This window comes from Plectropomus leopardus, chromosome 18 (assembly GCF_008729295.1).
Source record: "Plectropomus leopardus isolate mb chromosome 18, YSFRI_Pleo_2.0, whole genome shotgun sequence".
Classification (NCBI taxonomy): Eukaryota; Metazoa; Chordata; class Actinopteri; order Perciformes; family Serranidae; genus Plectropomus; species Plectropomus leopardus.
In genome coordinates, this window is record NC_056480.1 from 22,575,529 (window position 1) to 22,585,972 (window position 10,444).

The window sequence follows — 10,444 nt, forward strand, 5'->3', positions numbered from 1 at the left end:
CCAGGCAATCAAGACACCACTTTTGCTGCTTCAAATCAAAAACGTTGCCAAACTGGGGCAGTTTTAGTTTTCTACCATATCTTGTCTGGTCATCCCAAAAAACACATGAGCCTTCTAGCAAACAAACACAACATGGGCTGCTCTTCCCCAAAATATTACGCTAATGCTGTCATGTGGCTTATTACTGATGCAATAAAAGTTGGATTTAGCACTGTGATGCCATCAGGACAGGTTTCTGATGGAAGCTACGTTTAATATACCAAAAGATGTCATAATGACAAATGCTGGTTTAGACAGTTTGCATGAAATTAAACAGGTTTAATCTGTAAGACCAAGTCCAAGTCTTAGCCTATGTAAGCTGCACTTCTGACCTTCTATGACGATAACATAAGACTAAACATGAATAATTTGCCAACCATTCAGAGATCTTGTTGCAAGGCATGATTAATAGAATTGAATAGAATAGCTTTTTTGTCATTGAACAAAATTGTAGAACAAGATAACATTTGCTGTGCAGTACCTAAAACTATACACACATGCACACACACGTTTATATGCATACCGAATAATCCTTACTATTTGAAACTTGAGAAAAAAAGAAATTGGCTTGACTTCTTTTAATCATTGGGAAAAAGGCAAAGCAACAAAAGAAAAGATAACCTAAAAAAAATAGCAAGAAATTAGTCAAAAATACAAGAAAATTCCCTGAAAATTAGTTTAAAAAAAGAATAAATAAAATAAAATAAATTAAAGGAAATTACCTAGAAAATAGGGTTTAAAAATGATAATAATTTTGTAATATAAAGTACATAATTATGATAATTAGCTATAAATATAGTTTTCCCTTGCTTTTGTCTTTCTTCCACAGACATGTTTCCCTAGCTTTTTAGAAATAATTTTCTAAATCTACTTATTTCTTTGAATTTGTGAACATTTCTTACCAAGTTCCTCATTGCCCTTTTCCCAATGTTTTTTTTTTTTTTCAAAGAAATAACACCAGTTTGCTTGGGGTTCAAGTTTTAAATACTTCTGAAAAGCATCTGAGAGCAACATAAGAAAAGTGATGTCGCCCTAGGTTTCAAAGGGTTAAATTGTCATTGTAACTTTATCCATTAGTTTACCTCCAGATGAACAAAATGCAAAAATAACCGTTAGCTTTTTTTGACCATTTCTTTTCCTTCACTAGCTAAAGCCACCAAGAAGGTACTGCAGCCAAATGTCTAAAAAAGGTACGAATCAAAGGCAAAGTGACAGGACTGGCACCAAATTTATTTAGCTTCAGTTAATCTAAGGTTGCCATGACATCAACATGATTTGGTCTGTCGAGCTTTTGTGATGAACACAGCCTGCTTTCACCACGATAATAAACAACCTTTTCTGCATCTTAACATCCTGTGTTATTTGTGTCACTTCAGCTCTGTTGTGGTCTTGTAGGAAATTCGTGACAGCTATACTGCATGCATTTTCCCAAGAGAGCACACGGTCATTAAGGGCATCAGTACCTCCCTCAAGGACAGTCTGACAGGGACAGACGAGCTGTCACCAGGGATCGAACCTTTGACCGACACTTCTGTTTATACGCCCATCCATCTATATAGAAGGTTTCCTATACACACATTCCCCATTTTAATCCAAGCTTCCATCTTCGAGGAAATAGCTCCTCCTATACTGGCCATGCTGCCCGTTTCTTTACATAGATTGGAACACCTCGTACACACACACACACACACACACACACACACACACACACACACACACACACACACACAGAGAGAGAGAGCACCAGCTGGATATGAGCCTGTCTGTCTTTGTTAATTTCTCATCTGCCTTTCCTGTAATGCATCAGAGAGAGAGAGAGAGACTGTGTTTGTGTGTGTCTCCAGTCCGTGTGTATGTGTGTGCACTTGTGTGTTTGCGGTCACACCCTCAGGGTAACACATGCTATCATTATGTGCCCAACAAAATTTTGTGTATTTATTAGTGTGTGCGTGTGTGTGTGTGTGTGTGTGTGTGTGTGTGTGCGTGCCCACTCAACATGTTCATGTCATGTCTACTTCTAATCATCTTTGAAATAATGAAGAGGTTATGGAAGACTGACAGATTGTGCGTTCAATGTACGTGTGTGTCTGAGTTTGTGTTCACATTCATAACACATGCGTTCTTCAGAAACCTCACATCTGCCAAAAGTCACTTTCTGGAGAAACTGAGAAACACTGATTTTAGCAATTTGATGGGCCTTTAATCGGAGCCTTGTTTTAGATTTGGAATGCTTCATAGTGGTTTGGGCAATGTATTTGATTTGTGTATGTGTGCGTGTATGTGCATTTAATTTTTTTTAAGTTAGTCCAATTTATATTTGTTAATGGCTCCTGCAGGACATCATCATGTCTTTGCATTCAATTATGATGAATTATGCTAAGTTTTATTGCACTCGTGACACCAGTCTGTTAATGCACATTTGCACTAGACCTCAGAGGAACAGAGCAATTGTATATAAAAAACTGTTATGGATCCACAGGGCCTGGGAACAGCTGGAAGCGCTCACTGGAGTGCAGATTCTCTTTAGTCCAATTTGCATAGCAAAATTATCACTTCTTTCAATTTAGCAGCCCGTTCAGTATGTGCAAGCTGACATTTCTAAAATCATGGCAGACAAACACAAATCTGAAATACACAAGTATATTTGGCTGTGTAGCAAATTAAAAACACCATTCGTCTGGCAATCTGTGTGAAGGAATTGAATGTGTACCCTGTTTGTGGCTAAGAGAGAAAACACAGATGAGAGATTATCAGAGCTGTGACTATCAACCTATTACAATCAACACTTATGACAAATTCACTGAGGATGGAGGAGAGCTGAGAGAAGAGGCAAGACTAATGGAGGACAGAAAAGAGAGAAGGAGGGGGGTGTGAGAAAGGTTGTGATGATGAATTCACCATGGGTTAATGTTGGTAGGAGGAGGCAAGGGAAAAGAAGAATGGGCAATTAGGGGTGGAGGAAGATGGATGGAGAGAAAAAACTACTGAGTATGGAGCAGTCAAATAACAAGAATATGAATATACGCTGCAAAACACACACTTACTCACGACTCAACAGGGGAGTTCCCAGTACAGCTAAAGTAGTAACACTAAAGTATGAGGACTTTCAAGGCAATGAAAATGTGAGAAAAGGAGAACCAAGACCACAAATGAAATTGAAAAAGACATGGAAGGAATGCTAACTGAAATTGCAATGCCCTCTAACGTTGGAAAATATCAAAGGTTTCAGATTCATGAGAAAATATGAAACAGCACACACTCACACTTGCTCCCAAGATAAATGACTACCTCTGTCCCATGAGTTACATTCAAAGGCAACAAATAAATGGACTACAACTGCATTAGGTTGTGCGACCCTGTGTTGTACTATGTACTATGAATCAATGAATGACAAAAATAATACTGCTTGCATCATCATCATACAAAACCCTTGTGCTTTAAATAGCCAGAAAATGATCAGCATATTTCGGATATTCAGTATTAGTGTTGTCAAAAATTTTGATTTATTGATATGCAAATTTTTAAACAGTTTCATTTCCCCTATGTGCTCGTGCTAGCTGCACCCTCTTGCTCTATCTTATTGTCATTGTTAACCACAGTCATTCTGCTGTTGTCTGTTACTAATCAAGGGGAGAAAAGACAGTATTGTCATGTTATAGTCTGGCTGAATTTATCTTTCAATAGCATTTTTAAATTGTATGCCCTCAATGTCAATTTTCCCATGGTATTGAAAGTTGTATTGAATATTTTTATTTTTCAAAGCATTGTTCCAAAGTAAAAATTCCAGCATCGTGACAGCACCAAAAGTATCAATGGTGTGGCAGGGGCTCAAAAAGACCAGGTCATCCGCTAACTGAAAGATCCATATTTCAATCCCCAGCTCCTTCAGTCTGAATGTTAAAGGACAAGATATTGAGCCCCAAATTGCTCCCACTGGCTGTACCAATGTTGTTTGAGTGCAAATGAATAGTTAAGTGAGTAGTAGGTGGCACACTGTACCAATATGGGTGTGAATGGGTGGAAGTGACAAGTAGTTATTAAAGTGCCTTGAGTGGTTTAAAGAATGTAGGTCCATTTACCGTCAATATTTCGTTACAACAATCACCATTATTTATATATTCAGGGAATCGAAAGTAATAAAGCCCTGGTATCTAAAAAGGTATCAAGAATGATTGTTTTAAACTAACCTTTTCAATTTCAAAATTATGGTATTATAACAGCATTAAACAAGATATGGTAACCCTTTCAAACCCGAGGAAACTGGCTAAAGAAAAAAAAAAAAGTAAGTTGCAAGAAAATTACCTGAAAGTTAGTTTAAAAAATAAATTTGACCTGAAATAAAAGTGTTTAAAATTATTAGAATTTTGTGACAGAATTTTATACATGTAAATAGCTTTTCTTTGCTTTTTTCTCTAGGCCCTGTGTCTAAAAGTGAAATACTTGTGAAAGGCATCTGAAAGCAACACAAGTGAGTGACATCACTTACAGGTTTCGAGGGGTTAATATTGAATGTATTGGCAAAATCTTTAATGTCAATATTGGTTGAATCTTTAGTTCCAATCTTTGCTAAAAGCATCTGAGACCGTGTTATATTTATGGAACTAATACTACCTTAGTAAGGTTAAAGGGAAAAAATGCTTTTGATGAAATACAGAAAAAGCCAACATTAGTCACTGATGTTAAAGACAAATCCACATTTTTACATTTCCTGGTGCTATGTCATGCCAAACTACTTCCGGAGAGGAGAGGAGAGGAGAGGAGAGGAGAGAAGAGGAGAGAAGAGGAGAGGAGAGGAAGAAAAAACAAGTAATTACAACTTGTTGGTTGGAAATGCAGGAGAGGATTAGGTGAGTGAAAGTCAAGAGGGACGGATGAGGAGAGAATGGAGTTGAGGATACAACAGAACAAAATGAAAACACACAGACACAACCACCTTACTCTCACCTCATCCCTCACATTCCTATTCTCACCTCTCCACCATGCGTCCCCCCCATTTCTCTCTCTTCCTCACTAAGTCAAAAGTATTTATATGATCAAGAGGCTGACTCTGCGACAGACACATCTCGCTCCCTGAGAAACCAGCCATAAGCCACAGGATTAAATGTGTGTTAGAGAGTCTGTGTTGCGCTAATGTTCAGTGTGAGAGTGTGCCTCTGCCTCGGCATGTGTGCACAGCGTGCTAATAGTCCAAACGCTTGTCTGTGTGACTTCACACAAAGACAATGACATGTTTTCCCCTTGTGCTCGTCAATGCGTGCATAATCTTTTGCTTGGAGCTCAGCAATAAACTTCATTATTAATTGTGCGTAGCATATCAATCGATAATTGGCAGCAGAGACTGATTACCAAAATACTCAACCGGTAACTAACGCAGGTGAATGACTAGCACTGGCGCATTAATGGGCGACATCAATCAATGACTTATAATCAACATCAGGGTTGTAAACCGCACCAATCAATCTTTGATATCCAGGGATGGGTTATAAAACCTGGTTGGAGGACCATTTCACTGCGCCTGACAGCCTGTCCAATTTAACACTGATGACCAGCATTAAATTACGAGACCCTACCAGGGGATGACTGATAAATTTCAATTTAGCCATGTTGCAAGAACAAAGCTCTACATTTCCATGGCTCGTCAATAGAAATTAAATTAGCTATTTTTAGTCCTGTGGTTTAATTAGTTGGTCACATGCTAGGGGATAGCCTTAAGAAGAACCTGTTTTAATTCCTTACCCCACCGATGACCGGGAATATATTACCCAGTTGTTCAGAGGAGAATTAGCACGAAATGATTGAATGAGTGCTGATGAAACCCAAACTGTCAGAAAAATCTGCAGAAATGTTAATCTTAGAGGTGGTGCTGAAAAGAAGCTCAGACACAGATCTGTTGCAAAGGTGCAGGTTGCGAGGCTGGCTCTCGCTTTGATTCTGACAGGCTGAATGTAGCCCGGAATACATTTAAAGCGTCTGCGAGACAGTGAAAAATGTGTGTGGGTTTTGTCTTGTGTGCATGTGCGCACATGTGCGATTTAGTATGTTTGGTGAGTAAATTAAGCCTCTGGAGCCACAGGACAAATCTGACAGACGAAAAAGGAAAGAGAGAGGGAGCCCGGAGGAGAGATGAGAGCACAGAAGAAGTGCTGAGCGGAGGAGAAGAAAACGGGGGGGGGGGGAGAGAGGAGAGGTGGAGTTAAGCTGAGCAGAGCAGCAGGGAGGAGGAGTAGAGGAGAGCAGATGAAACAGAGAAGAGGGGATCAGGAGTAGAGGAAGAGCAAGAGGACAAGTACAGCAATTTTTCAGCATCTGACTCAGAGGGAAACTTCATTTGAGGTTCATTTTTTGACATTAAGTTACAAGGCATATACTGTACAAACACTTTTATAATAACCCTTCAGACAGCATCCAAAGCAAGCTGTTGTGTTGAAACCTTTCATCAGCCCTCTTTAAGACTGTCCTCTTGACCTCATTGTCATGCAAGACATTGTAGAAAACACACTCCTCGATTAAAACCAAGTATCATGACAAAAGACTACACTGGCATCTTTGAGTCAGACGTGTCACACAATGTGAGAAATTAACGTTTTTGTTCACCGGCTCCAGCAGTGTGTGAATCCATTATTTCATTACTTTACCTTCTAGATTGGTTTTTAGAACAGAACTGCAGGTCCATACAATGATTGGTTACCTGCCAATGGCCGGTAGAGTAGACTAATTCACAAGCCACCGGCCAAAATGGAACAGCATTTGGCTGGTGGCTGGTTTTAATTTGCCAGCCTCTTTTTAAAGCCTTAGTCCCCAAAATGTCAGCATGGATCAAGGGGACATTTAATTACACATTTATTTACCTTCCTTCTAAGCCTCGAAACTTAAAAAAAAAGGTGTTATTTGCTGGCTGGCTTTGCCAACTTCTGTATCTCCCTTTGACATTTTATTAACCTTTTGAAACCTGATTTATTTAAAAAAAAAAAAACATGGGAGGAAGGCAATGAGCAATGTAACAAGAAATTATAAAAGTAATAAACAAATGAAAAGTACAAGCAAAGTACAAGGAAACTTGTTTGATAAAGAAACTTCTAAATCTACTAATTTCTTGCAAATTGTGAACAGTTGTTCTGGTTTTCTCCTTTTTTTTTCTTTTTTTAAAACCAATTAACCAAGGGTTCGAAAAGTTAAAATACATGTGAAAGGCATCTGAAAGCAACACAAGACAAGTGGTGTTGCTCAAGGTTTCAAAGGGTTAATCTTAATGGGAATTTGCATATAACTCCTCTTTGGGCAGCCTCGATTACTGATGCCATGGTGAGTATTTGACACTATGAGGTCTCTCTCAGACAGCCATGAGCAGATCCATGCCAGGATCTGTGTCCCCAAAGGGGTTTAAAATGAGATCCTTTGTGCCTGAGGAAATCCCACCTTTCTTGTCTTTGTTCCTTCGACACTCTACGAATCACAATCTCTCATCTGTCCATCAGACCGTAAGAAAACCCTTTCCAAATAGGCTACAAAAAGGCTGGGTTTTTTTTTCTTTTAGAGTAAAACTACAATCCTGTGATGGTGTAAAGCCAACCGTCTAGACATTCCCAGTGTCGTTTTGTTTAATCACTGTAGAAATCCATTATATTTCTGCCCCCTCAGCCTACACATGATCTCTCTACACTGGAGGATCATACTGACTTTACAGTGGCAATGACTAATGGTCCTCAATAGCTTCTACTGTAGTTGGCATTTCAAGGTTTCCTTTTTCTTTTTGTACAGTTAACAAAAACTACAAACTTGGTCTCCACCTTTCTCCTCACCAAATCTTCGCACACATACTTTGCAAGTTAGTTACACATCTCCTTCACTGTAAAATATATAACACTGTAATGTATATAACAAGTTGATCCACTTAACATAATCTAGGAACCCCCCACAAAATAGTACATATAAATATTAATCTTAACTTATGTTAATTGTATATCTAATTGTTAAGTTTACTTAAAATATAGCGGTATTCACTTAATTTTGTAAAGTTGTTGCAACTTAGAAATGACAAGTAAAATGACCTTGTTCTGTGTCCTGTGTAGTAACTTCAGGAAACCAAGTTTGTCTGTCTTAACTTAATCATGGCAGAGGGTTTTGCCAATTATAGAGATCTGCTAGTTCTGTTTTGTTGACATGTTTAAGAAAATACAAATATGAGTGACAAGTTTGCAACCAGCAGAATGCAGATATAAGGCACAGACAACTTTGTTTTGTAATCCTTCTTAAACTTAGAAAGAGTAATCAAAGATTAATCAAACTTATCATTTTTAAGCTGCAACAACTTAAAAATGAGATATAAAGTAAACATAAATCAAGATTAATAGTTGTATTTGCATACATTTTTCAAGGCAATTTGTTTCCTAGATTTTCTTAAAGTAAAATCAACTTGTCAGATTTTACAGTGTTCCCTTATTCATCTTCTCATTTCCTCTCCTCTAGCCTCACTTCCTTATAAGCCCATTCTCTCACTCCCTATCCATCTTTTGCCTCCTCCTCTGTCCTCCTCTCCCTCAGATACGGTGATGAATGGTCAGTTAGTTCCCATACTACTGAAGCCTCACCTGATGCAGCAAAGGGTGTGTTTGCATGAGTGCATGTGTGTGTGTGTGTGTGTGTGTGTGTGTGCTCACTCAAATGTGTGTTAAGGCATTTCTCAACAAGATGCGACAGAGAAGCTGAAAATGTAAAGCAGAGGAAGAGCGACAAAGAAAGTAGGAGAAAGTGCGCTATACTGTGAATATTTTAACATTCTATTTCACTCAAGATGGAAAGAAGAGGGAGAGACAGGGAGAACGGAGACACAGAGATGAGGAGGAGAAAGTAAGAAAGTGTGTGTGTGTGAGAGAGAGAGAGAGAGAGAAAGAGAGAGAGACAGGGGGAGACACCCCCATTATATAACATCTTTTAACCAAAATTCAGCAGAAGAGGAACAAATGGGCATGGTGGTAGAAATTTGGGGATAAAATGCTGTGTAAGGCCTCATCACTATAAACAACTCACGTTCTCACTCACACACACACACACACTGAGACAAACACACTCCCGCACACACTTTGGTATAAGCAGCTCACGTTCGCTGCCACAGCCCGAGAGCTACCGCAAGAATATTTATTGGCTACCAGCTCAATGGCTGTATTGAAGAAGGATGGAGAGAGAGAGAGGGAGGGAGAGGGGGGAGGGAGAGAGGGAGAGAGAGAGAGAGAGAGCAAACTGAAGCAGAAAATGAGGAAAGAGGGAAAGGAAGCTGTTGCCGGTTCCATCCCTCTCTCTTTCTTTCCCTTCATCCTCCCCGTAAGCCAATTTCTATTTCTCCTCCGCAACACACCATACATACACGCACGCACCCCTCGCGGCCACACGCACACTCCCCTCTCACTCACACACGCACGCACGGACACCTCGCAGACATCCTCGCGCACGCACGCAGACACCCTCACACACTTCAACCCCACAAGCGCACACTACAAGCAGCGTCTTTCTCATGACTGCAGTAGCAAAAAAAAAAAAAAAAAAAAAAAAAACTCCCAGTCTCACCCTAACCGCGCGCCTGAGTGAGGGCGTTTATGTCACTGCGTGTGTATGTGTCGCATCCCCTTACCTTGCGCGCGTGAGGAGAGCGAGCAGAGAACCAGACTCCACAGAAAACAGCGCATCACCGTCATCCCTCCGTCCGTCATCCTCCCGTTCGTCCTCCTCTTCGTCGTCCCCCTCTTCATCCTCGCCTGTGCAGACGAGGCGTGCGCGAGACAGCGTTCCGTGCCGCTATTAGCAATATCATTTACATCAATGCATCTTCCGCGAGCCGAGCGCGAGCCCTCTAAGCTCTCACCGGGCCGCATGCTGCTTCACATCCAGAAAACCGAGAGAGGGGGAAGAGAGAGAGGGAGGGAGAGAGAAAGAGAGGGAGAGAGAGGAGAGAGACAGAGAGAGTGAGAGAGAGAGAGTGAGAGAGAGAGATAGACAGAGATAGAGGCAACGTTTTCTTTTCCTCCTCCTTCTAACATAGACTAGATAAATCCTTCATATCCGAAATTCAGTCAACATCCAGAGAGAGAAAAAGCGGAGAGACAGAGAGGGGGGAGATGGGACGGGCGCACAGGTTGTCTCTCCGTCTTTAAATCCACTCTCCGCTGCTCGTCGTCAATATCTCTCTATTCCGTCCCGCTGCCTTTCAAAAGAGTGATGGAGAGGCGAGGAGAGGTTCACATCCACACTTCCTCCGGGCTGCATCCCTTCTTCATTCTGAAAAATCCCTCTTTCTATTTGGCTCCTTATAAGCCTCCCGTGTCGTTTGGCACAGTTTGTGTCTCCTCGCTTCAAAAAAAAAATCCCCTCTGCTGTGTTTCTGCTCCCCTTAGTGTCTCAAAAAAATGGACAG

At 40.4% G+C, this 10,444-nt stretch overlaps 1 protein-coding gene across 1 annotated transcript in view; it reads right to left on the bottom strand.

Moving 5' to 3' along the window:
• The window catches only part of LOC121957465 (CUB and sushi domain-containing protein 3-like), a 446,534-nt gene extending 436,629 nt beyond the window's left edge, over positions 1–9,905 (bottom strand). Inside the window, exon 1 of the mRNA XM_042506041.1 lies at positions 9,665–9,905. Within this exon, the coding sequence (XP_042361975.1) occupies positions 9,665–9,905 (241 nt within the window). The remainder of the gene's footprint in view (positions 1–9,664) is intronic.
• Between the last annotated feature and the right edge of the window lie 539 nt (positions 9,906–10,444).